At 55.3% G+C, this 25,383-nt stretch overlaps 1 protein-coding gene across 2 annotated transcripts in view; it reads left to right on the plus strand.

The window, feature by feature from the left end:
* The window catches only part of ADAM33 (ADAM metallopeptidase domain 33), a 30,096-nt gene extending 6,451 nt beyond the window's left edge, over positions 1-23,645 (plus strand). For both annotated transcript variants that reach the window (XM_074904252.1, XM_074904253.1), the window contains exons 3-24: positions 3,600-3,676; positions 7,172-7,247; positions 7,734-7,810; positions 8,351-8,537; positions 8,959-9,024; positions 9,133-9,204; positions 9,664-9,830; positions 9,944-10,028; positions 10,737-10,879; positions 13,092-13,269; positions 13,626-13,715; positions 14,035-14,230; positions 14,916-15,024; positions 15,567-15,771; positions 16,703-16,780; positions 17,586-17,694; positions 18,021-18,171; positions 18,797-18,887; positions 19,607-19,852; positions 20,150-20,313; positions 21,194-21,211; positions 22,460-23,645. In XM_074904252.1, the coding sequence (XP_074760353.1) occupies positions 3,600-3,676; positions 7,172-7,247; positions 7,734-7,810; positions 8,351-8,537; positions 8,959-9,024; positions 9,133-9,204; positions 9,664-9,830; positions 9,944-10,028; positions 10,737-10,879; positions 13,092-13,269; positions 13,626-13,715; positions 14,035-14,230; positions 14,916-15,024; positions 15,567-15,771; positions 16,703-16,780; positions 17,586-17,694; positions 18,021-18,171; positions 18,797-18,887; positions 19,607-19,852; positions 20,150-20,313; positions 21,194-21,211; positions 22,460-22,511 (2,637 nt within the window). In that variant the 3' untranslated portion in view covers positions 22,512-23,645. The remainder of the gene's footprint in view (positions 1-3,599; positions 3,677-7,171; positions 7,248-7,733; positions 7,811-8,350; positions 8,538-8,958; positions 9,025-9,132; positions 9,205-9,663; positions 9,831-9,943; positions 10,029-10,736; positions 10,880-13,091; positions 13,270-13,625; positions 13,716-14,034; positions 14,231-14,915; positions 15,025-15,566; positions 15,772-16,702; positions 16,781-17,585; positions 17,695-18,020; positions 18,172-18,796; positions 18,888-19,606; positions 19,853-20,149; positions 20,314-21,193; positions 21,212-22,459) is intronic.
* Positions 23,646-25,383: the final 1,738 nt, after the last annotated feature.

The raw sequence follows: 25,383 nt of genomic DNA on the forward strand, positions 1-25,383 counted from the left end.
CTCTCCTGCAGGGCAGCGAGAGCTTTTCCAGCAAGGGTGAGGAGGGAGCCTGGGCGAGGAAGATGGCCAGGAGCCGTGGGGAAACAAAGATCATCTTTCCCCTCAAAGAGCATCGCTCTTGACCTCGGCTCCTCTGCAAACATTGCTGCGGTGTTCCTGATCAGCGGATTGAAAAACAGACTTGAGCTCAGCCCGGTGGGTCTTCTGGGCTGTTCCTGGGCTGGGTCCTGGCCAGGGCACATTCATCTCAGCTGCTCTTTGCCTCTCCCAGCCCAGCCCCCGGTGGGACTGGTTTTACTGGGATGGCCTGGAGAGGGGCCATCACCTCCACATGCAGCCAGGGCTGAGAGAAGGGGGTTCCTGCAGCCTGTGGTAGGGACTGGTGCCTCCTTTTCATGTCTGCTGGAGAGAGGAGGTGGTGGTGTTTGGGTGGGGGAGAAAGATGCTGGAGCCCAGGAAGGTGCTGGACCCCTAGATGGTGCTGGAGCCCAGGATGATATTGGAATTTGGGATGATGCTGGAGCCCTGCATGGTGCTGGAGCCTGGGATGACACTGGAGCCCAGGGGGATGCAGGAGCCTGGGAAGATGCTTTAGCCCAGGATGGTGCTGGAGACTGGGACAATGCTGGAATCCTGGATGATGCTGGGGCCTGGGAAGGTGCTGGAGCCCTGGATGATATTGGAACCTGGGATGATGCTGGAGCTTGGGACAATGCTGGAGTCCAGGAAGGTGCTGATCCCCACTCATTCCTGGTGCACAACACTTTGGCAGGCAGCTCACGGGGACCCAGCTGCCTGCCAGTTAGGCTCAAGGCAAAATTATCAGTGCTTAATTAACGCAATAACCTTTCCTGGCCTTAGAGTTGGGTTATTTGACTCCTCTCTGGTGTGCATGGTGCTCGCACCCTCCTTCTCTCTCTTTTTCCTGCTATTTATTTCTCTAGACGCTGAGCTGGTTTCAGCCCATCCCAACTGAAACCAGGATCAGTCCCCTGCTCCCCACTGCTTCTCCATGTGCTCTCAGGGGGAAACTGAGGCACAGGGAAGGGGAGAGCTTGCGATGCATCACCTTGCAGGGGCCGAACACAGATCCCATTAGCAGCAGTTTGTTTTGCAGCCTTCAGCAGCCGGGGAGACGGGCCGGTGCTTGCACGGGGAGCTGCGGATGCCGGGGTAACTCTGTACACTCACATGTCCCTTTAAGACGGCAGCTGGGAAAGAGCATTTTGCCAGTAAAGGCCCTTAAGTCGAGGCAGGGAGTAATTGCTGGGGAATTTAAAACCGGGAAGGAGCCGGCAGGGACTTGGGGAGAAGGAGGAGGAGGAGGTGGACTGCGGGGAGTGGGTGTTAGGGAGATCAGAGACGGGGAGAAACAGGCTTGAAAAAAGGGAGGGCGAGAGGGGGGGAAAGAAGTGAAACAGCAAGAAAAATGTACAGACCATGTTTGGCCAGGGAGTGATGTTTGTATAAGATCATGTTCTAAAAATACAGCCCATTCCCACCATCACTGAAGGAGGGGAGCCCTCTGCCCCGGCTTCCTCCTCCTCCCCGCATCACCCAGGGCCCCTCGCCAGGAGTGGGGGACCGTGGCCATGCTGTGATCATGGCTGTGGCTGTGCCAAAGGGGCTCGCCGGGAAGTGACAGGGCCTCGAACTCAGCCCGTTTGCTGTTGGGTGGTTTTTTTTTTTTTTTTTTTTTTTTTTTCACTGTGTCTGGTCTCCTTTTTTGGAGCTGAGAAGACAGTGTTGGAGGCAGAGGGGGGGCTCAGCCAGGCCGACTCTGTCACTGCGTCCCCCTGGGGTAACCGGCACCTCCCTGCCCTTGGGAAATGGGGCTGTAAGGACTCAGACCCACGAGTCTCCTTGGGGTCAGAAGCATCTCTGTGGCTAATTTGAGCAGCTTAATGGGGTACCTCCATCCCTAGAGCTCAATTTGGGGTGAACCTGCAGGAACACCCATCCTGGGAGCACAAACCCCATGTCCTGGAGTGCAGCAGTGGTGGTACCTGGCTGCCCTGCACCCTGAAATTTGTCCCGTGATGCTGCTCCTTATAAGCATGATGGTCCCTGGGGGGTGGCTGCCAGGTTGGGGGTCCCTCCAGTCTCCCCATGGGGTGGGGACTGGGTTGCATAAGGAGCAAAGCCCTCCCGGCCCTCTCCGTAGGGATGAGAGGGGACAGCAGGTTCTGACCTCTTGTTTAGCCCAAGCTGGGAATCACCCAACTTTGCCCCCGCCCCGCTGGATTCCTAATGAGTGGCTGTAAAACCCCGTGATGTTAAGAGCAGCCCAAGCCAGAGCTGAGCAGGATGGGTCCTTCCTCTCCCCTTTCCCTCCAGAGCTGGGAAAACCTCGTCAGCTGACAGCCAGGGTGCCGAGGCCCCGCAGTGGATCCCGAACTTGGCGCTGAGGGCTGGCAGCCCGCCGGGCTCCCTGCATCCGTCATGGATGGGGAGGGACGGAGCGAGGGAGACAGAACCACCCACGCTGACCCAGCCATAAACAAGAGACAGGGCGATGCTTTTAGTGTCCCCAGTGCTGGAGCCAGGGAAGGGACGTGGGGACATCAGAGCACTTCTGGGCTCCAGCGCATCCTGTCACACACAGATGAGCCATACTGGTGTGGGTCCCTGCGTAGGGTTCCTGTTAAACGCCCTCCAAAGTGAGGGAGTGAGTAAAAACCACTGTCATCCTGGGGAAGCTGAGTCAATTGTTTCCTCTTGCTGCCCTGCAGTATTTTTAACAGTGCCCTTACCCAGTGCCTGGGCGGTTACTACTTTTTTTGTACCCCACAAGGGTGCACGCAGGTGCTGACCCCCCCAGGGACCAGCCTCTTCAGGGGATGAGACCCTTTGCCCTGGCTCAGGATCACTGGTGGGATGGAGCCATGGTGGGATGGAGCACGCAGAGACCCTGCTCAGGGTGCTCGTGGTGCTGCTCCCCATCCCGTATCCCGTCTTGGTTCTCCCTTGTTGCCTTTCCCTGGGGAAGCAGCCAGCAGAGTTGGGATTTACTGTCTCATCCCATCCTTGTGGGGTGAATCTCAGTGCAGATCCTCTTTTATCCCCTGCTAGGCTGGGAATTCACGGGAAATCAAGCCGGAGGGTTTATTTTTCACCTTCCACGGGCTTGCAGTTAGGTGGAGCAGATCCACGGAGGAGAGGGTGGGATGTGCCCTGAGCTGGGGAGCAGAGGAAGGCACTGGGGACGGGGATGGGCAGAGGAGATGGTGTCTGGTGTGTGCCCCATGGTCTGCCGCCAGCTTGAATGGAGGGACTGAGCTTTTGGGAGGAGAGAGGTGATGCAGGTTGGTGGGGAATGTCCCCTGCAGAGTGACTGGGAATGCTCAGGGACCTCCTGGCCCCTCTCTGCATCACCACTGACACCCGCCCCTGCCCTGCAGCACATGTGCTTTCACTGCTCCTGCTGCGTTTTTGTAGTTGGAAAAGCAGCTCCTGGGTTTCTAAACAGGGATGGGGCTCTGTGTTGCTAACAGAGCAGTAGGTCCTACAATAATACAGGCGGGCAGAGGGATGGACAGGCAGGCAGCACCCTGGGCTCTGTCTTTGCTAACACTGTCCCTCCTTTGCTTCCTCCGTAGGTGCCAGTGCCTGCCCGGGCAAAGGTGGCTGTGATGGCCGAGGGCAGGGAGCTCGTCCTGGTGCTGGAGAGGAACCAGTAAGTGTCTGGGCTGGGGCTGGGGCAAGGTGTTGGGTGTCCCTGGCATGCTCCCACTTGGAGCAGTAGTATCCTGGCCACCCTGTCCTGGCTCTCCTGCCTGCAGGGGAAGGGACAGCTCGGTGTGGCTTCCTGCCAGCTGCGGCTCATGTGGCAGTTTGGGCTGAAATGTTCCTTTTTCCGCTGCCCACACCCGTGTTGTGCATGAAACAGCCCTGGCTCGATGCCATGGTGCAGGATGCAGCACAGGTGAAGGCGAGGTGGGGTGCTTAGGGGATGGAGATGTGCCAGGTGGAGGCTCAGGGGGATGGGGGGGCTCTTGGGCTGCCGTCCTGCTGGGTGGGCTGATCCTGTGAGGTCTGTGGAGGTGTCTCATGGTGGGCACTGCTGACTGCTGGCAGGGATTTGGAAACCTTTGCTGCTCTTCTGTTGGTTTGTTCTGGGGTTTGGCCACCATTCCTGGGTGACCTTGCCACGTAGCCTCACTCGAGCCTTTCTGGGGTCCTTCTTTGGGTGCAGGTACCAGCAGTGTCTGTCCCTGTGATGCTCACCCAGCCTGGCATCCCCTCGTGCCAGGGCTGGAGCAAGGAGAGCAATCATCTCCATCTCCTGCCCTGCTCTCCTTGCCCCTCTCCCCGAGACCTTGTGACATTTGTCCCCTTGCACATTCGGGTCCCTCTCGGTGCCAGGCAGCCCCGTGATGGAGCAGGGCAGAAAGCCGATTTCTGCAGGACGAGCTTCTGCTTCCACTTCTGCTTCTTGCCAGCAGCCGGGGGAGGCTCACGCCTGGCAGGTCCCTCTTCCTGCTGCTGTTTGGGTACAAAAGCAGTCACCACCGTGTGCCCCATGCAGCCCTGCTGACCTGCAGAGGAGCTTTTGGTGTGCGGGAAGGAGAACTGGGGGGCTCCCATCCACATTGTGTTTTAGGACTGTGGGCAGTGGTGAGGTTGGCAGTGGGGATTGAAAGCTCATGTGCAAAGCTTAACCTTGTTTCTTAGCCTGGTGCCTCAGGCCTGCAGATGTTTGCATGTCTTCTCATGGCCATCATTGCCATGATGGATGAGTGTGGCCGGGAGGGGTGAAGGGTGGCCATGTTAGACCTCAGATCTTTTTTCTGGTACTGGGAGATGTGGCTGGCCTCCAAAACCATCCTTTGGGGGTTTTCCAACAAGGCCTTCCCTTGAGCTGGAGGGGAATACACCTGGTGGCTGTGATGCGTCTGGCAGGACTGGAGGAGTGTGGGGCATTGCAGGATGTTGAGCTCTGGATGAGGGCACAGTGCAACAGATGAAGGGGTTGGTGGCAGTGAAAGGGAGCTGATCACCCAGGACAGTCCATGGTACCAGGGATCATCCATGGCACCCAAAAGCATCTGTGGCACCCAGAACTGTCCATGACACTCAGGACTGTCTGTGGCACCCAGGACTTTCCATGGCATCAAAGAGCACCCATAGCACACCAGACCATCCGTGGCACCCAAGACACCTTGTGGCACTTGTGATAGTCCATGGCACTCAAGATCATTCCTGGCACCCAGGATAGTATGTGGCATCCAAGAACATCTGTGACACCCAGGGCAGTCCATGGCACCCAGGACAGCCTATGACACCCAGGACAAGCCATGGCACCCAAGGCAGTCCATATGGCACCCAGGGTAGTCCACGACACCCAGGACTGGCTGTACTGGTCTACTGGGGAGACCAGTGCAGCCCTGGCCATCTAAGATGCTGCCTTGTGCCAGATACCCTTAGACCTGGTAGCTCATGGGCCAGTGAGGCCATGCTAGACCTCAAATCTTCTTTTATTCTGGTACTGGGAGATGTGGTTGGCCCCCAAAACTGTCCTTTGGGGTGTTTTCCGAAAAGGCCTTGCTTTCAGCTGGAGGAGAATACACATCTCCTCGTCCTCCCTGCCCAAAACTCCTGGTCCTTGGCCTGCCCTGGAGAGGACATCCCAGTGGTCTGAGCCATGCTGGGACTCGTTGTGCCCCTGGATAGGGGATCGGCTCAACCCTCCCAGTTCTTCCTGTTCCCCAGGCATGGCATGGAGGTTTTTGCCTCTCTGCTGTCCTCAGCTGACCCGTCCCCATACCTGTCCCCATCCTGTACGGGCAGCTGCCTGTCTGCCCCCGTGCTGGCCGGACACTTGTCTTGCCAAGCTGCCCACGGGTCCCTTGCCAGGAACCAGACTGAGCTCCTGTCTCCTTTCTCTGCTGTAACTGGAGTTACTGGTGCCAGGCACCCACTCACAGGCGGGCTAGGAAGGCGGGAACATGCCCACAGTGACATTTTTGGGGCCAGACTGGTTGCAAAATAGAAACCAAGAGGCGGGAGGGCTGTTCTGGGGCTGGCTGCTTGGTTTATTTTCCTCTGCTGCAGAATAAAACCTCTGGGATGGGGCCAAACCCCACAAATAAAGGGCCAAACTGTCAGCAGGGGTAAACCCAGGCCTGCTTTCTCCTTCTTTGCGTGGCCAAGACCCCTGCATGCGCATTGTCCCTTGGGAGACCTGCTGTCCCCACAGTGCCTGCAAGCTTGTGGTGGGACGCCCATCACTGTGGCATCTGGACAGGGCTGTGCAGCCTTCGGTGGTGTGGGAAACCTCCATCCCTTTCTCTTCTTTTCCACCACCCGTGGGGTTATTTTGGTCTAAATCCTTCCCGCCTGCTCTCTGGGACCCTCAGGTCCTCGCACTCGCTGGTTGCAAACTCAGTTCTGGCTCTTCCCCACAGCAGGAAACAATTTGTCAGGGCGGGACAGGGCTGTGGCACAGGCGGCCCCGGGGCTGGGTTTGGTGGGTGTTGGCTGTCAACTGGGGGAAAGCTGAGGCACGTGGGTTGAAGGCAGAGGGGTGCAGGTTTTACTAAAAGCAGCCTGAGCTTTCTCATGATCAGCTCTGTTTTTTTGGGGACCCCCCGACCCTGTTGCTGGGGCGTTGCATCAGGAGCATCACCCTCGCTGTGCCATGAGTGAGGTGAAGTGACATGCCTGGGGCTGGAGGGGTTGGCTGTATTGGAGACCTCAAACCTCCTGTGTCCTCAGCTGGACCCTGAATACTTCTCCTGCTGCGAGGGTTTAGGTTTGGGGAGGTTTGGCACTGATGGAGGAGCTGTCACCCTGCCTGGCTGCTCGTCCTCAAGGGTGGCAAGGTGGCCCTTGAGCCAGGGGTGGGTGGGCAGCTGGGCTTCCCCGGTGCAGGTCCCCTGTCCCAGACCAGCAAGACTTTGAAGCAGAATGGGCTGAGACACAAAGGGGGATGTTGGACTGTGATTCATGTCACCACTGGCCATGGGCAACCACTGGTCGGGGACCAGCCCTGAGGCAGCGGTGATGGCCACACTGCCAGCTCCGCTGCCCAAAGCTTTGCAAAGGGGGGCTGGGAAGGGGGACTGTGCTGATGGCTCAGCCACAGAGGCACACCGAGCCTCTGTGCGTCACTGTGCCGGCACACCCAGAGCAGCTCGAGGGTCCTCACCCCTCTCCCCTCTCTCTGCAGGCTGCTGGCGCCGGGCTACACCGAGACACACTACACCACGGATGGGAAGCCGGTGACGGTGACCCCCAACCACACGGTGGGTGCTGGGGGACGGACGTAACTCATCTCTGCTTTTCAGGGTGCCTTGGCACTTGGGACGAAGCCAGAGCCCCACCGGGATGAGGCGTGGTGTTTTCGCTGGCAGCATCCCCGGCGCCTGTCGCGGGAGGAATGCAGCAACACGTGGCTCCTGTATCTCTTGGCCGCGATACAGCACCTCGGGAAATAAACACAGGCAGTGCCGGGCTCGAGCAGCTCTTGCTCTCCCCGACGTCCCCCCACCGGCTTTTTGTCACCCTTCCAACACGCCGAGCTGGGCGCGGGGCTGTCTGTGTCCTGGGTTGAACTGCTGGAGCTGGCAGCCTCCTGGCTCTGTCCCTCCTGTTCCCTGGTGCAGAGGGGACACCCCTCGTCTGGCTGGGAAATGCAAAATGGGTGGTTTTTTGGGCCGAGCACATGGGGTTTGTCACTGCCCAGTGCCGCGTGGGGGTTTCTAACGGAGCGCTCCATCGCCTCTCTCCAGGACCATTGTTACTACCACGGGCACGTCCGCGGCTACGGCGGCTCCTGGGTTGTCCTCAGCACCTGCTCGGGAATTCGGTATGGAGATGTGCAGGGCAGGGGGGCTGTGGGGCTGGTGAAGAGGGGGCTGGATCTGGCTGCCCCCTTCCTCTTGGCAGGGACCCCCTCTGGGGACCCCTTGGCGCAACACCGATGGTCCTGCAAGCCCAGCTCCAGATGCTTCACGGGGCTGATTTGCCACCTCTCCCCTTCTCCCATCCTTCACCCAACCCCGGGAGTGGGCAGGGAGGGGGAGAGGCCCTTTTTCTGGCAGCGCAAACTGCCTTCAAGGAAATTCATCTCTGGAGGAGGCAAGACCCACCACCCTGCAGTGGGTACCCCAGAATTGAGTGTCACCCCGTTGCAACCACCAGCTGCCATCCTGTGTTCACATGGTCTGACCAGTGCAGAGGTTTTAGTGCTAAGGATATATTAGCTCATAGGGTCGTACTGACGGAGACCCCCACCCCGGGTATGGACCAAGCTGCGGTGCAGTGAGCTTGTGGGGCCTCAGCGGGGGCTGGGGAAGGCAGAGTGAAAGCACCACAGGAGCCATGGGGGACTGCTCTCCATTGCCAGGGGCCTGATAGTGCTGAGCAGCAATGCCAGCTACTACCTGAAACCTTCGGGGACCCCCGAGCCAGGACACCACATCATCCACCGAGCAGAGCACTTGCCCATCCAGGGCGGGACCTGTGGCCACGGTGACGATTTCGGGAGCACCATCGCTGACATCGCTCGGCTCTTCCAGCCGGTGCACCGCCGGGTAAATCCATCCCGGGGACCTTTGCTTGCAGAGGGGCAGAGGGCTGGGAGTGGGGCTCTCTGCACCCCTGCTAGATACCTGCAACTTGTGGCGGGGTGCCCATCAGCCTGGCGTCTGGGCAGAGTTGCGTAGGCAGACGGGGCATGAGGGGTCTGTGTGGGCAGCTTACCTGGTTGGACTTTGGGCAGGAGACCTCAGAGATGGGTGTGGGATGGGTGCCAGTGCTGCGCCGCACGGGGTGGGACATGCTGTGGGGCAGCTTTGGGAATGGCACTGTAGCTACTCAAATTTTCCTTGTTGCCTCGTGCCTCAGTTTCCCCTCTCAGCTGTCCTTCTCGAGCAGTCTCTGGGAAGCCTGAGATGCCCAGCACCGTGGGCTACCCGCTCCTTCACTCCTCTGAGCCTTGCTTCTGTCTTGCAGGCAAAGAGAGATGCTTGGAGAACCATGAAGTACATGGAGCTCTTCATTGTTGCTGATCACACACTGGTGAGCGCTGTGGGGGAGCCTGGTCCCCTGCTGAAATGCTGGGACCCCTCTCTGTCTCCCTCCCTGCTTTTCCTCCGGTGACCCTTCCCCATCCCCATCTCTCTGCAGTACAGGAACCAGAACCTCAACCTGGGCCACACCAAGCAGCGCATCGTGGAGATCGCAAACTATGTGGACAAGGTAATGGCCAACAAGAGGGACCTGCTGGTCCCTTGCGACCTCCTCCATCCTGTGACCACCTCCATCCTGTGACCACCTCCGTCTTGTGACTGTGTCCATCACTGAAAGCACATGTGGAAGCACCTGAGCTTGGGGCCAGCCTGGTGGTGACCCTCAGGGACTGTCCCCGTGTCACTAGGGCTAGGAGTTGAGATGGCAGATGTGAGCACGTGGTGAAAATTCTTTGCTGTTTAGGCATTGTCAGCTGATGGGTGGTGTTGTGCCATCCTGACTGGCTCCTGTGCCCACGCCTGTGTTTGTAGAGCTCATACTTGCAGGTGGATTGGGACAAATGTGTACTCAAGTCACCCAGCTGGAGGGAAAGCGTGGAGACCCACCAGCTGAAACGCTGTGGCGGGGATGAAGGATGTACAGCAAACGCCAGTCCCTGTCCCCTCCATCCCTGTCCCCTCCCTGCAGTTTTACAGGTTGCTGAATATCAAGGTGGCCCTGATCGGCCTGGAGGTGTGGACAGAACGGGACCAGTGTGCCGTGACCAGCGATGCCAACGCCACGCTCTGGTCCTTTCTGCAGTGGAAGAAGGCGCTGAGGTCACGCAAGAAGCACGACAACGCCCAGCTGCTGACGTGAGCACCCCTATGGGCCTGGGGGTGTTGGGGCAAGGGGGTCCCAGCTCGGACTGGGGTCTCCAAACCACCCCTGGGGTGCTGACTGCCCCTCCGTTCTCCTTCCTGGGCAGGGGGAAGACCTTCAGGGGGACAACCATCGGTATGGCCCCGCTGGAGGGGATGTGCAGCGTGGATAACTCTGGAGGCGTCAGCGTGGTAAGAGGGGCACGGGGGTCCCTGCTGCTTCTCCCAGACTGGGGGACCCCATCACCACCCTGTCTTGCTGGGGTTCTTCATGGGTTTGGAGGACCAGCCACCTGTGGTTCGTCTTGGGATGCAGCCTGAGAGGGCAGGAGGCTTCTGGTATCCCCTTACCCCTCTCAGATGTTGGCCAAGTGCTAAGGAGGGTGGGAAAGGGCTGGTTTAAAGGTCTTCTGCCCCATGTACACCCCCGGCTTGCAGCTGGCAGCAGTGCTGGGATGTCCTGCATTGCTTCTGCCTCTCACATTGAAGAGCCCCTGTTTGTTCCCTGCTTGTGCTCTCTGGTTTTGTAGGGTCATCTCCACCCCAGATAACTCCTCCTCCTGATGGTGGCCCTGGTGACCTGTGGTCCCTAGGTAGGGTGGTGCTCTGGGGCACTGAGGTTTCTGGGTTTTGGCTGTACATTCCAAGGCCCCAGGTTTTCAGCAGCTGGCTCTGGCAAAAAGAGCTTCCAACAGTCCTGTGCAGGACTTTTAGGAGACCATACCCCCACTTCTGCCACAAATCCTTCTCCATCCCTTTCTCTGTCCCTCCCATGGGATCCAGTTGCAATCCCAGGGATGCTGTGATCCCTCCATCACCCCAACCCCATTCCCTGGTGCTGGATCACCCCTCTCCATCGCTCCTGGATGCTGTGCTGATGCATCCCCCTCCCCTGTGCAGGACCACTCGGAGCAGCCCATCGGAGCAGCCGCCACTATGGCCCATGAAATCGGCCACAATTTCGGCATGAGCCATGACAGCACGGGCTGCTGCGTGGAGGCCACCCCGGAGCAAGGCGGCTGTGTCATGGCAGCAGCCACCGGGTAAGTAGCGGTGGGGATGGGATGTGGCCCCTGAGCCCCCCCAGAAGGTTGTGGGTGCTGTTTGCAGCCAGGGGTACTGGGGAGAGGGGAGGAGGTCCTGTCCTGCAAGGCACCATTGTGGGTGTGGTGCCCTGTTGCAAAGGGGGAACCTGGCTTAGTTACCCTCCTCCCCGTTTGCCCTGCACATCCCAGTTCCCTGGGGAGAGCCCATCCCAGGGCCCAGGAGCGGGCAGGACTCATGGTCTCCAGGGGGTAGGAGAGGGTAGCAGAGGGGTAGCAGCCCCATCCCCAAAGAGCCAGGGGCGGAAGCAAATGGCTGTTATCTGGTAGACACGCTACAGGAATTCAAGGCATTTTTCTTGTGCTAACCCACACCTCGGCACAATGAAATTATTTTTTATTGTAAGATTGGCGGGCCACGGGGCGCCCAGTCCCCTGTTATGCTGGTGGGACTCACAGCAACGCGGGCCTGTGGTGGGGTGAGCTCGCATCCCCCCCACCCCAACCCCACTAAATCTGGGTGTGGGATGCTCTGGAGTGGCAGGCATTATGTTTCATGCCTTCTGGCATCCAGCCAGGGTTTGTTTTCCTGTGCTCTTACCCTTTAATTCACCCTCGAGCTGTATGAAATTCAGCCAGTTGGTGACACTTTCCCTTCCAAAGTCCTTTTCTTGTTGGGTTTTCCAGCTCCCAACAATACAGTCACCCCAGATTTCCCTGTGCTGCAGAAAAGCAGCTGTTTATTCTCCGTTATTTGAACCCACTCACTCTTTCAATTAATAAATAACAGTCAAAACCCACGATACGGTGTCAGGGTGTCTCCAGGCTCTTTGGGCTGTCAGACCACGACGCTGACCCCGTGGGGTTTAGTCTCTGCCTAGGTGGATTGTTGTGGGGAAAAGCACTGGCTTTCCCGGATGAGGCAGTTGTGCCCTTGTTTGTTCAATTATACTACTAATTAGCTATCCTGCCCCCACCCACCGGGTCTGGATGCAATGGTGCAAAGCGGTAGCAGATGCTGTAGCTCAGCTGTGCCCCTGCTCACCCCTGCAGGCAAAGCTCGCGGAGCTGATCTCTCCCCCGTGACGTTTCTTCCTTCTTATTTTTACCAAAATATTTTTTTTTTCCCCACATTGGCACCTTTTGACTGTCTTCCACCTATCCCTATTTGCACGTTCATGAATCAGCTTATTTGGTATATTTACTTGCTCACCCTCCCATAACTTGCATGGATTTACAGCTTTCCTTACAGCTCAAGAGATTTCCCCTCGACTTCAAAAGTGCTTTTAAAAAATGCCCTCTGTGTCATCTCGGAAATGAGATGTTCTAATATGAAATAAAACTTTTTTTCAACGATAGGAGGAAATGAAACCAGCACCGAAGCAAAGGACAGTGCACAGCTCTTACTCTCTGCTTCCTCCTTCTTAGTACATCACACACAGAAAACCCACAAACTTGTGAAAAAATACAGAACCATGCTCAGGGCTTCTCTAGAAAATCACCATTTCTCTCCAGCTCCTTATGGGACAGACCCGTTGGACTGTTAGAGAAATGACCTTACATGTTGTAGGCTCTGATTTTTTTTTTTTTATATGTGTTTCTTTTCCCTTTTTCTTTAATTTTTTAGAGGATTTTTCTCCATTTCACCCTCAGACGTATTTGTAGCCCCAAACGGGTATTTCCCATCAGCAGCTCAGTGACAGCAGGCACATATTTAGCAGACATCCTGAGCAGATAGTCGCTGCAGATGTGGAGACCTGCCTTGTGGTTAGGACGGGGGGGCTCTGGGGTGTCCCAGGTGCAGAGGAGCAAGGCACAGAGGTGACACCTCCACCAGCATCAAGCTGGCAGAGCCTGCAGGAGTGGGTGCTCCTTGGCCGTGGGGGTCTCCAATCACCAAGAGGTCTCTTGCTGGAGGGCTGATGCTCTGGGGGTGGCGTAGAGCAGCTCTGCTTGTCCACCCCATCCCATTCTGGAAAATATTTGGGCTCAGTGTGGTGTCCCCTGGTTGTTAGTCTGGCGCTCAGCTGTGCAAGCTGGGGTGGGAGATGTTAGTGGTCTTGATGCATCTGGTCGATGGTGGCTTCTGCTCTTGGAAGGGTTTGTGCCAGTTTGCCTGTGTCCTTATTTCCCAGCTCTGACTGTGGTTTTCCACCTTCTCCTGGCCCTGATCGCCCTGGTTCCCATCCCTCCCCATCTGTCCCCTGCGCAGACACCCCTTCCCTCGCGTGTTCAGCTCCTGCAGCAAGAGGCAGCTGGAGAACTACTTCCAGAAGGGAGGTGGCATGTGTCTCTTCAACCTGCCCGACACCAAGGACCTGGTGGTGGGACGGAAATGTGGCAACGGCTTTCTGGAGGAAGGAGAAGACTGTGACTGCGGGGAGGTGGAGGTACGGCGCTGGGTGCTGCGTCGCTTTCCCACAGAGGCTGTTGCAGCTCAGCTCAGCTGCTGGGTGGCAGGTCACGGACCACGTGGAGAGGGGTATTTCCAAGGGAAAGAGGTTTGCTGGTCACCAGAGGGACTCCAAACCAAGGTCTCTGCCCAGTCCCACCTTCCTAAATCCATTTAACCTGGTGCTGGCTTTCTTCTTGACTTTGCCCTAGAGTGCTCAGGTCTCCTCATTCCTCCCGTGCCTCAGTTTCCCCGTTGGCAAAATGAGAAGAGCAGTGAGTGGAGAAGGGGCTGAGGGCAGCTGTGGAGAAGGGATGGACTCGCTGATCATGGTGGTGTCTTCTCCCCACGCAGGAGTGCACCAACCCATGCTGCAACGCGCACAACTGCACGCTGAAGGCGGGGGCCCAGTGTGCCCACGGCGACTGCTGCCAGAGCTGCAAGGTAAATCCCCCACCTGCCCATGAGCTGAGCAGGGAGAAACAGCACCCACCATTCCCTTGGGACTCATGTCCAGAAGGTCAAACCCCCTGGTGCCAGATGAGGGTTATGCACAAACTGGTGTCTGCGGGGGAGTCTCTGCTGGCTGCTTTGTGGCTGGGGTCCAGCCCAGGAATTTACCTTTATACCTTGACCGCGCCGTATAGTCCTACAGGGGACGTTATAGATGGTTTATGGTCCCAGGTTGAGCCAGGAGGCACAATCCCAGCTTGTGCCCTTTGCTGCTGCTCAGTGCTGATGTTTCTCTCTCCTCCTGTGGCAGCTAAAGGTGGCTGGGACGATCTGCAGGGAAGCAGCGGGATCCTGTGACCTCCCCGAATACTGCACGGGTGCCTCACCCTACTGCCCGGCCAATGTGTACCTGCTGGATGGCTCGTCCTGTGCCTACGGCGAGGCTTACTGCAACAACGGCATGTGCATGACACACCACCAGCAGTGTGTCCAGCTCTGGGGACCAGGTGGGTCCCCCCACCTCTTTGCCATCCTTCTCCAGAGTAGGAGCCACGTTGGGTCTCAGCGCTGGGTCTGCACGTGGGGTCCCCGTGGCCCGTGGGGCTGGAGGGGTTGTGCTGTCCCCATCCAGGTTTGGGGGCTGCATCCGTGGGGGTCTGGGGGTGCTGTGCACACACACTCACAGGTGTCTGGGCCCATCCGCCCACTGCCTATGGGTCATACACTGCATACAGCCCATACGTTATATACAGCCCCTATGCTGCGTATGGCTCCCACCATAGGGTACCCCGCCCCTCTGCACACTACGGCCCCCATACCCACACTCCCAACACGCCGCTTGCACCCACATACTCCCCTCTACTGCTCCCACCCCAAACAGGGCACACAGGTCCCCATTTGCATAGCAGTGCTGTCACCCCAAGGGCCAGCGCCTGTGGGTGCCCCAGGAGAGCTGCAGCCAGCACAGGGGGGAATCCTCCCCCAGGGCCAAAATCCTCCACAAGACCCCACAGAAAATGGGATTTCATCCCTCTTGTGCTGTTCTTGGCTCGGCACCCACAGCAACAGCTCATCCAGAAACTTTTCCATGGTGTTTTCTCCATGAGCAACCAGACGCTGCTCCTGGTTTTTGTATTTCTCCCTTCTGGCTGCTTTTCCCATCCCACGTGAAACCTTTCTCCCTCCCTGCAGGTGCCTGGCCGGCCCCTGATGCCTGTTTCCAGGACGTGAACATGGCTGGCAACACCTACGGCAACTGCGGGAAAGACAGCCAAGGGCGCTATGTGAAATGTGACAAGAGGTGGGTCCAGTGCTGGCACCCGTGGGTGCCCCATCTCCTCCTCCCACACTCACAGCTCCCCGCTGCCCACCCCTGCAAAGGAATTGCTGGGTCCTACCCCAACCTGCTGGCATCACCCCTTGGGCCGGCTCTAATTTGGACCTGAGGAAGCCGCCAGGTCCTTCCTGGACTCAATCCCCATCGCTGCTGGGAGGTTGTCCCACCACCATGCATCACCTCGAGCCCAGCCTGAAGGGAAGATCAAAGGCAGCATCAACAGCAGATGCTATCTGGGGAGCGTGTGCTCTCCAGTATTCCCAGTTAGACCAGGGATGTTAGAGGGACCACCCCTGCCTGTTCCCTCCAGCATTTCTCTGTGCTGTCCATCATATATCTAAGTCCTTTCTGAATGTGCTGAGCCTCTCCCATCACAACCTAACATGGCCGTAAATTCAGAGGGAGATGAGCCAGCAAGCAGTGCTGCAGGGGGTGATGAGGCAGTGAGGGGGAGGTGGCTGGTACCCACATGTCCTGCCCTCACCTCGGTGGTGCCCTGCTCTCAGGGATGCTATGTGTGGCAAGATCCAGTGCCAGAGCTCAGCTAAGAAGCCCCAGGGGACCAACACCGTCTCCATCGACACCACCATCCGCTTCAACGGGCGGGAGGTGAAGTGCCGAGGCACCTACATGTACACTGCAAAGGACGACGAGGAAGACCTCTCCGACCCTGGGCTGGTGATGACGGGGACGAAATGCGGAGACGGGATGGTGAGTACCTCTTCTTAGAGCTGGGGTCATCTCCTTGGCTCTTATCCCAGCTCTAGTGTGGACACTGGCTCTTCTCTTGGTTACAGCTGGGCCGTAGGACATGGTTTCCTCCATGCTTGCAGACACTGCCCATTGACATCTCAGCTGGGGTGTTTCTAGTCATCATCGGATGCTTGTGTGTAGGCCACCAAATTCTTCCCTCTGGCCTCCATGCTTCTTTATTGATTTAATGCACAGTGGAGCAAACCCAACAAGAATTACGTGCTGGGGGGCTTGATGGATGAGGCTTCCTCCCATGAATAAATTGTCTCCCAGAGGAAAGCTGTGTTCAGAATCAAGATGACACTTCCAAACAGATGCTGCTAACTGAGCATTAGTCTCTTTTACAGCCCCTGCATCTCCAAGTACTTTACAGAGGGTCAGTTCAGCTGAGAAAGGGCAGAAGCCTGGTAGACAACATGGTAGTAGGGATGCACACCAGAGCTGGCTGCGGAGAAATGGCCTTTGCTGTTTAGCATTTCAGTTGTGAAATTTTCATCCCGGTTTGGGATGGAAGGCCAAAATGTCAACATTTTCATGAGAAAGAATGGCTGGTTTTGAAATCCAGTGTCCTTTCTTTCTTTTGGCTGGTTCCCGCCTTTGAGGGCCAGATGGGAAATGCCTTCTCCAGGAGCTGCCAGGTGGGTTGTCAGGGGAGGGAGGTGGGAGTGGTGGCGGCTGCTCTGCTGAGCCATCCTGGATGGAGGAATGGCAGAGGTTTCCTGGGCTCTGCTGAAAATCGGAGTGAAATGCGTTGACCTGGAACAAGATGATTTAACCATTTTCCAGCGGACTACATCCTTCCACAGGACTCCTGTCTGTGAAGTCAGAAGATCGCTGTCCCCTCTCTCTCGGGTATTTCTCTAACCTCAACTTCTTGGCTCTCTCTCAGGTTTGCAAAGATCGCCGGTGCCAGAATGCTTCCCTTTTTGAGCTGGAAAAGTGTGTTTCCCAGTGCAACGGTCATGGGGTGAGTTATTGCCTGAGACAGGCTCCTGAGATGAGCACAGATTCTTAAGGAAAACCAAGTGTCTCCCCCAGGGACGAGCCTTGCAACACAGTGGGCATCTGCTTTTCGTAACTCTCACATGCCTCAGCTATGGGGAGACTGAGTTGAGATCTTTTGCTTACCCATGTTCAAGTTAGAGGAAAAAGATCATTCATGATGTAAGGACCATCTGCAAAATTTGGATCGAGGTTCCATTTGAACTGGAGAGTGTTTGGAGCTCAGAGCAGGTGCCTGTTCTCTCTGAGAGCAAAGCAAGAGTTAGAAACACAACTGGGACTACAAAAAGGCAGGGAAATGGTTCAACGAATAGAAAGAGCCACTGTTGTCCAAAGCTTAAAGGCTACAAACATTTGACCTCCGCAGAACGCAGGGCTTTGTCCGATAAAGCAACAAGAATGTTGTGGTTTAATAGGAAGAACCCAAGGGAAAGATGTTTAACAAACTTCTGGCCTAACAGAAAGTATTAAGGGTGTCAGGCTTATCTGGTCAAGTGGTGTGAAAGCTGAGGGTGTAAGGTACCTGTTTTCAAGGTTTCTGCAAAGAGCGGGGAAATGAAAGTATCAACAAAATATTTCTGTACGTTGCAATCGCAGATTTGAGGGCAACACGGATACGATCCGAGTGATGTCCAGGGGTTGAATATTGGCAGGGGTTAAGCTCCTTCAGCCTGGACTCCTGCCATTGGCTCTCTGCTCTCACCCCCACTGTACAGACCATCGCTTCCACACATCCCTTGTGGTCTCCAACCCTCCTTCTCTCTCTGCAGGTCTGCAACAGCAACAAGAACTGCCACTGCGATGCTGGCTGGGCTCCCCCCTACTGCGAGAAGCCAGGCTTGGGCGGCAGCGTGGACAGTGGCCCTGTGCAGCACGACAGTAAGTCACGACTTCTCCTCTGGTGCCTCATGACACAGGTGGGGTGGAGCGATGCCACGAGAGGGGGAGGTGGGGCAGTAACGCTGCTGCTGACAGCTCTGTGGGGTCCGTTCAGGCAGACTCACGGCCTGTGCCCAGCTCTGGTTGCTTGGTGGCCACCCCTTTTTATCAGAGGCCACTGCTCCCTTTTCGGAGGTGTGATCAGTAAGGATGTCTCTAGTCTGTGTGGCCAGGAATGGGCAGATGGGACCGACATTTCCATTGAGTGAAGCCGGAGGCTGCTTGCTCTCCCAGCCCCGCACTCATCTTTGTGCTTTCCTTGCCAGATCACGAAGCCATCTTAATAACCCTTCTGCTCATCTTCCTGCTCTTCCTCCCCGCCCTGATGATGAGCATCTACTTCTGGTACCGGCGGGAGAACTCGCTCCTGAATAAATGGATAAAGGAGATGAGGAGAAGGAGCCATGAGACATATAGGTGGGTGATAGGTTCTCAGTCCTTTCTCTCTTGAGGTTCTAGTGAGACTCTAAAACCTTGTTTTCTTGCCACTGGCATCATCCAGGCTGGTAGGAACTTTTGTCAGGGAGCTGGTGGTGCACAAGGTCTGTTTCAAACTGGTGTGAGACTTAAGTTTGAGATATGAAGAGCTCTCTCTCCTGGGACAATCTGAGGCTCTCAGAGATCCCCTGAGAAGAGAACAGGAATGATCAGTTGGACAGGACAACCCTAGAGAGTGATGATGAATGTGTCCTGGTACCAAGGAGCTTTCTTGCCATCTGCTCCTAGCAGGCTGCAAGAGCTGGAAGGGCTCTGAATTCGGATATTGTCATTATTTCCCCCTCCCAGTAATGGTACAGACACACACATACCTTAGAGCCCCTGCAATAATTTGAGAAAAAAATTGAGAACCAAACAACCTCCTTCATTACCTTCATTATCTCAAGACTTGTCATCCCTGCTCACCCAGCACTGCAAGACTGTCTGTTAATGATCTGTTAATGGAGACAGCATCTCGCTGGTGTGCAGCATTTCAGGAGGCAGCTGCTGCAAAAATGGTTGCTTTATTTTGCAATCTGCGATTTACATTTGTGATCCTGGACAGGAACAAAACCATCAGTCGAAAGTCAACCGGTGGCCATCCCAAAGCTGCTTTCACCTTGCGGAACATTTCCACCTCCAGCCACACTAATAAAGTAAGTAATAACTCACCTTCCAGGTTTACTTTCCCTCTCTGGGACTTGATACTTGTGGGTGATCGCATCTACCTCTGCCAACTGGGCAAACAAGTGGTGCTCCAGGATGGTTTTGCGTTGTGTCTGCACTGCAAACCCTCGGTCTGTAGTACACATCCCTCTTAAAAGTGAGTCTGTTTTGCTCTGCCAGCTCAAAAAGACCCTGGTGATTGCCAGGAACCTCTGCCGGGAAATTGCCCATCACTGTGGCAAAGCTTAGATGGGGCTGTGCAATCCCGCTGATGACTTTGTGTTGGGTCTCCAGGGAGGCAGATGCTTCTCCTGCTGATTGTGTCAGCTCTGGTGACCTTGGGGTGGGTAAGCCTGGAGCTGAATTTAGGAAGAATTTAGATTTTTTGAGCACGGCCACAGTAGCTGAGAGTGAGGCAGATGGATGATGTCTCCCGTCTGGTGGAAATGTGGTATGGATTCACCAGAGCTGTCCGTGCTCCAGATCATCCAAGATCAGCACCTGTCTCAGCCTTGTGTGCTTTCATATGGTTAGTGAGGAGCAAACATGTTCAGCTTTTGGACGGAATGATAAAAGTGGTGGTCCCAGAAAGTGGAATAAATATCTAGTGTCCCTCCTGCAACTTGCACCCAGACCTTGAGGGACATCTACTTTTCAGCACCAAGGAAAACACACCTAAGGATTTTCTCCATACCTCTGCTTTTCTCAGGCAACACGAGCTGCCTTCCCCTCCAAACCCAGCGCTCACCAGCCCGGCTCTCAGCCTGTCAACGTTGTCCACCCTCTTCGCCCAGCTCCCCACTCCATCCCTCCACGCCCGAGAGACCCCAAGCCTGCCAGGCCACCTCCACCGCTCAGCAAATCCCCCATGGTTCCCACCAAAACCGTCGTCTCCCAGGCTAAGCTGCCGCCTCCGAAGAAACCTCTTCCCTGCAGCCCCGTGAGGACCCCACTGGTGAGCTTTGCTGGTTGGCTGTGCTTTCCTGCCAAATTCCTAGAAATTCTCTGGTTTTTGCTGCCTGTGGCTCTTTTGGGTTGGGGACTATTGAGGAGCTGTCACACCATCCAAAGAGAGGAAGCTCTTGCAATGCTGAAAGTTCATTAGATAATGAGAACATTTTAAGGTAGTTTGGGGGGTGTGGTTATGTGCTTTGAAGCATCTCAGCTCTGCAGCAGGTGAGGGAGGTTTGTGGGAGGTCACTGGATGCTCCTCTAAGGATACTGTCTCTCCCCACACACTTTGTGATCCCAGATCGTCCCAAAGCACCAGCCCCCCCGTCGGCCACTGCCTGGAAGTCCTCTTCTGGCCAAAGAGCTGCCTCCTGCACATGGACAGACCCTGCTGGTCATGGTCCCTCCTACCAACTTCAAGGCATCGGGTACAAGGGCCATTAGCCAACCCACGAGGCCATTAAAGTAAGTTGAGAGGGGAGTTCAGCTATCTCTCGCCACTGTTGGGGTCCTGCAGGTGGATGCAGTGGGGTGTCTTGTGGGTCACGTCTGAGTGGGACATCCCAAATGTCACTGTGGTGTGCTCTGGTCTTCCCCTCGTGGTGTCTTCACCATGACCTGGGTTTTTCCTGCCTCTTCCCACAATAGCTGGTGTGGACAGGTCAGGCTTCTGAAGAGCAGGAGAAATGGATGAGGCTTTGGGCAACTTCATCTAGTGGAAGGTGTCCCTGCCCATGGCAGGGGGGTGGGACTGGATGATCTTTAAGGTCCCTTCCAACACAAACCATTCAGTGATTCTATGAGATGCTCTGGGCTGTGTGGGTCTGTACCTGCTGCTGTAACTACAGAGGAGTTTGAAGCTCACCAGCTTTAACTGGTCTGTAGGGCACTGGTGATCTTTGGTACAGGTTATCTGGGAGAAACAGCAACATGTAGAAAAGGAAATCAGAAGATATCCCAGATCCTACTACCTGGGGAGCAAGCACAACGGAAGTGTTTGTCCAGATGGGGACCCTACGTACATAAACGACCCCTTGCCCATGCTCCCTCTTGCGTGGTGCAGGAGAAAAGCCTGCCCACATGAGTGAGTTACCTGTGGGGTCTGGGGTCTGCACCATGCCTCCACCTGGCAGGAGCCCACAGGGTTTGGCCAAAGTTGGCCAGTGGTGACCGAGGTTGGGACTTTGGGTCTTATAGTGTCCTGATGGGCTAAGGGAGATGGCATCCTGTGGTGGGTGCCTGTGGCCCCTTGTGGCAGCATGGAGGGGGCTGTTGGTGAGCTGCTGGGGGACAGTGGAGGGAAGGGATGGACACTGATGCTCTGTTTCATCTTTCCTCCCTACAGACCGATGCCACCTCAAAGGTGAGTCACAGACACATGCAGCACCATGTGGGATGGTCTTTGCTGCTTGTGGGGGGAGATGGCCTTTGGTTAAGCACTGAGCTGGGACCCAAGAGACTGGGGATGAAATTCCCAGAGGCTCTTAGAAGAGCAGGACATGTACCCAAACAATAGCAGGGCTTGGGCACCCCTGTCTGAGGGAAATGGAGGACACGGGCTTTCCAGTTTGGAGCTGGGAGATTCAGTCCAAGTCCTTTACAATATCACCACTACTTTCAGCTCTTGCTGTATTGCTAAATCCTCTGGAAATAGGTTCGTGGAGCCTCAGGGGATTGTGCTTGCACCCACTCCTGCTGGCCAAGGCTGGTGGGCAATATCCAGCCATGGAGAGGAGGCACCACGGTGGACTGAATTTGGCCCTCACCCTAAAACAGTCTGCTTTAGTAATTATTGCTTTGATGCTCTGGGACCATTTTAGGTTCCTATGTCTTTGTAGTCGCCACCACAAGGAGGCTGAATATGCCCCAAAATTTATCAGTGTAACTCAATCCCTACAGCTCATCTCTTCTAGTAGATAAAACAGGCTTCTTCTGTGGTCCCAGAAGAGGAAGATTTGGCACATCCCAGCAGCCAAACTCGGCTCCCTCCCCAGGTGGGGTAGCTTGGTTCTTGCTGCCCACAGGGAGCAGTCCCTGGCTATCTTCTCTCGAAACGGTGCCCATGTTAGAAGTGTTGACTGGCAGGGCCAGACTTGTGCCTGGGAGCAGGACATGCCCATGTCCTGGTCTGGATTTGTTACTTGACACCACCAACACAGGAAGAGAGGGCCAGGGAACTGTCTTCTGGATGGACTATAGGATCTGCATCGGGTTGGTTGATTGGTGACATCTCTTGGTAGTGTACAAACCACCTTGGCAGTTTTTGGGAAGCTGAGAGCAGTGATCCCTTCAGGGACGTGGTTCCTGCAGTTGGCACCTCACAGTTCTCACCACTGGTTACTGCCTGGTGCCACCACATGCGTTGGTGGGTTCTGTGTCTGATCACTCCGGGATTTGAGGGTGCACCAAAGGAAAACTCTTCAAAGTGATACAATCTGGGACTGTATTTTTGAGAGAGGACCTGAGTGACTGTGACAGTCCCAGGTCCCTTCTGGTCTCAGGGACAGAAGCTGGTCTGGCTTCCCTGAGCTGTGGGAGGATGGTTGTGGCGGAGGTGGTAGATGCTTGATCTCTGCACTCAAATGAGTTGTCTCCTTTCTCCTTGCTTTAGGCCAGTCCCAGCCATCAAGGTCCAATCAACCTCCTTCCCCTTGAAGAAGTGACAAACCAAGGACACCTTAAGCCCATCCTTCCTGAGCTGGCTCTCCTGATTTGCACTGCTGCTGGCGACAGGGGTCTTTTATTCTTCTCTTGTTTTATTTGTCTTTTGATACCAGAGGACTATTTTTATAAGACAGAATATGTATTCAGCACAAAAACTGTAGTGGTGGGGGGGAGGAGAGGGGAAATCGGTACCATGACATAACTAAGGGTTGGGGTGGGCTGGTGGTGGGGTTACCGTGATGGAGACTCCACCACAGCTCCTGGCATCACTTCCTTGACAAATTACCCCCCAGCTTTAGTTTCTTCTTGACATTGCACATGGGCTGGGATGGGGTGACTTGGGATCAAGAAAACATCCAACACTGACTTAAGATGCTGATGACAGTGGCAGTGAAAGCCGTGTAATATCCTTCTAGCTACCTCCTCCTTCTCCTTCAGGCCAGGTGAGACCCTCCCCACCACCCACTGACACCAGAGCTCAATGCTGGGCATTGTCTCCGGCGAGACATTTGCCATGAGAGAAAAGTGGTTTCCAGTTTGGACTGTGCCATACAGTGCGGGGACATTTCCGTGAAGGATCCAAGTTCTCAGGCTCCTCCTGGCCTCCTGTCTGATTGCACAAAGACAAAACAGTGTCAATCCTGGGGCTGTACCTGGAAGGAGAAGGTGCCTGGGAAATGGTTTAATGTCTGAAGTGCTGGTGGCAGCTGGTTACCAGGGTGCTTTTGAGGGGCTCAGGAGCCCTCCATAAAACGTTGCATGTTCCCTGCTCATGGGGCAAGCCCAGCAGTGGCTCTGTGAGCTGCTAACACTCTGCTGTCCAAAGGGGGAAGGAGCCACAAGCCGGAAACAAGAGCAGGAAGGCCTCTTGCCCGTGTCATTGCCTTGCCCAAAGGCCTTGGCCAGGCCATTGCATTTCTCTGTGCCTCAGTTCCCCCCGTCTGTAAAATGGGGGGTAATACCTACCTCACAGGGGTGTTGTGAGGTTTAACAAACTGATGTCTTGAAAGGGCTTTACAATCCTCAGATGAAAGGTGCTGTTGACTTGCACAGTACTGTACCGTGCTACTTTCCTATGACTTGACATGCGGCTCTGTCAGGGTCTGAAATGAGAACAAAGGCTTTGTACAGTCCCCTGGCTCCTCTGGCTTTTTTCTTGCTCAGAAGTTCCCTCACCCTTTAGACACCAAGGACTCTGGGTCTCCCACCACACTGGTGCAAAGAGATATCACTGGAACCCCTTCTCTTAGCCCTTAAACCTGGGATCATTCGGCCCAACTGTGTGTGACATGTCAGCTACTCTGGTACAGATCCCATCTGTCCTAGGACAAGTTTTTGAGTCCTGCCAGTGTAAAGGTTCTTCATGATGTAGGCTCAGGGACAACCCTCAGGAAACTGTTCTGGTGTTTCATTATCCCCAGTGTTACAAAATGGGCTGCTAGGTTCAGGTTGTGATTACAACCACCTTAACCTAAGCTGTCCTTACTCTCTTATGATCAGGCTATTTTGAAGTCTTTGGTCATGCACATGGATCTTCCCTCAAGCATCTCTGGTACCTCCGTATTTAGGTGGGATGTAGCATCCAGCAGATCCTCTTACTCTGATAACAGGTCACAAAAATCACAGAGTCGTTTAGGTTGAAAGGGACCTCTTGCGATCATCCGATGACCTCCAGAGGACAGGATAAATGAACCAGTCTCAATCTTCCCAAGGCCCCATTGTTTTTAGTGATCTCCTAAGGACTTCTGACATCGTCAGACTTGAGGAAGAGCCTATGTAGCTCCTGAAGATGAGAAACCCTGCTCCCTGCCTGGGAACGCCCTCACTTCTGTTGTCCAGTATAGGTGCTAGCAGAGGGTTAAACAGTTGGCGAGGGTTTGCAAAAGTTGCTGCCATGATGAAGTGATCGGAAGAAACTTTTCTCAATGAGTCAGACCATTTACTTAATGACAAAGTGAGGGATGATAGCGCTGCAGTCAAACACCTTACTGTGAGACCAGCGATTGAGTGATCACATCAAGCTTCTGCAATGCCCCTGGGCTTGTATTCATGCCCATTAGTGTCACCTGCGTGGCCATCACACTCCCCTTTGTCTCCTCCTGTTGCCGGTGAGGAGATATGGAGAGCTGACCTTCTACAGCTATCCAAACTTCACCAACAGCGCAGAGCTAGGACATGCACATCTGAGGGCTAAATTTGAGCTGTTCAGACTAGAAAGGAATTGGTAGAAATCCCCATTTCTGATCTCAGGGAACCTGCAAAGATGTACTGATCTAGGGTTCCACTCAGCAGTGCAATGAGTACTCAACAGTGATGTTTTCAATCTTCTCAAAGGCCCTTTCTCTGCCTGGGAGATGTGCTTACATCCACCAGCAGATTGTTCTTGAGGCAGACTGGCTGTGCCATGGTGCAGAATGGCCCCTCATCCCTTTTCCCCAGGCAGGAGCAGCAGCGCCAAGAGCAGCACTCCCAGTCCACATGCCCAGGCCAACTCAGGTCTTCTGCCCCTGATCTACAAGCCGGCTCCCCTCTGGGAGCAGAGATACAGGGGGGTTGTAATTTAGGGATGGTGCACAGCGGTCTGTTTGCTGGCTCTGTCTAACCTGAGATGGTCACAGGGAGTGCAGATGGATGGTGTCCATCCTAATCACCTACAAATGTAAGGCGTGGCTTGTGGTCCATGGGATGGATGGGACTTGAGGACTGGTTAGAGAAATTCATGAATCCAGGCAGGGCTTTTGGGTGTCCAGCAGACACTAGATGGCAGCAGATGACCATGAAAGCCTCTGCTCAGCCCTGCCTCTTAATTGTGGCTGGAATTTCCAGGGACCAGATCCTTAAGTGCAAATTTACCCCTTGCTCTTCCCCCCC

This window comes from Athene noctua, chromosome 4, assembly GCF_965140245.1.
Source record: "Athene noctua chromosome 4, bAthNoc1.hap1.1, whole genome shotgun sequence".
Taxonomy (NCBI): Eukaryota; Metazoa; Chordata; class Aves; order Strigiformes; family Strigidae; genus Athene; species Athene noctua.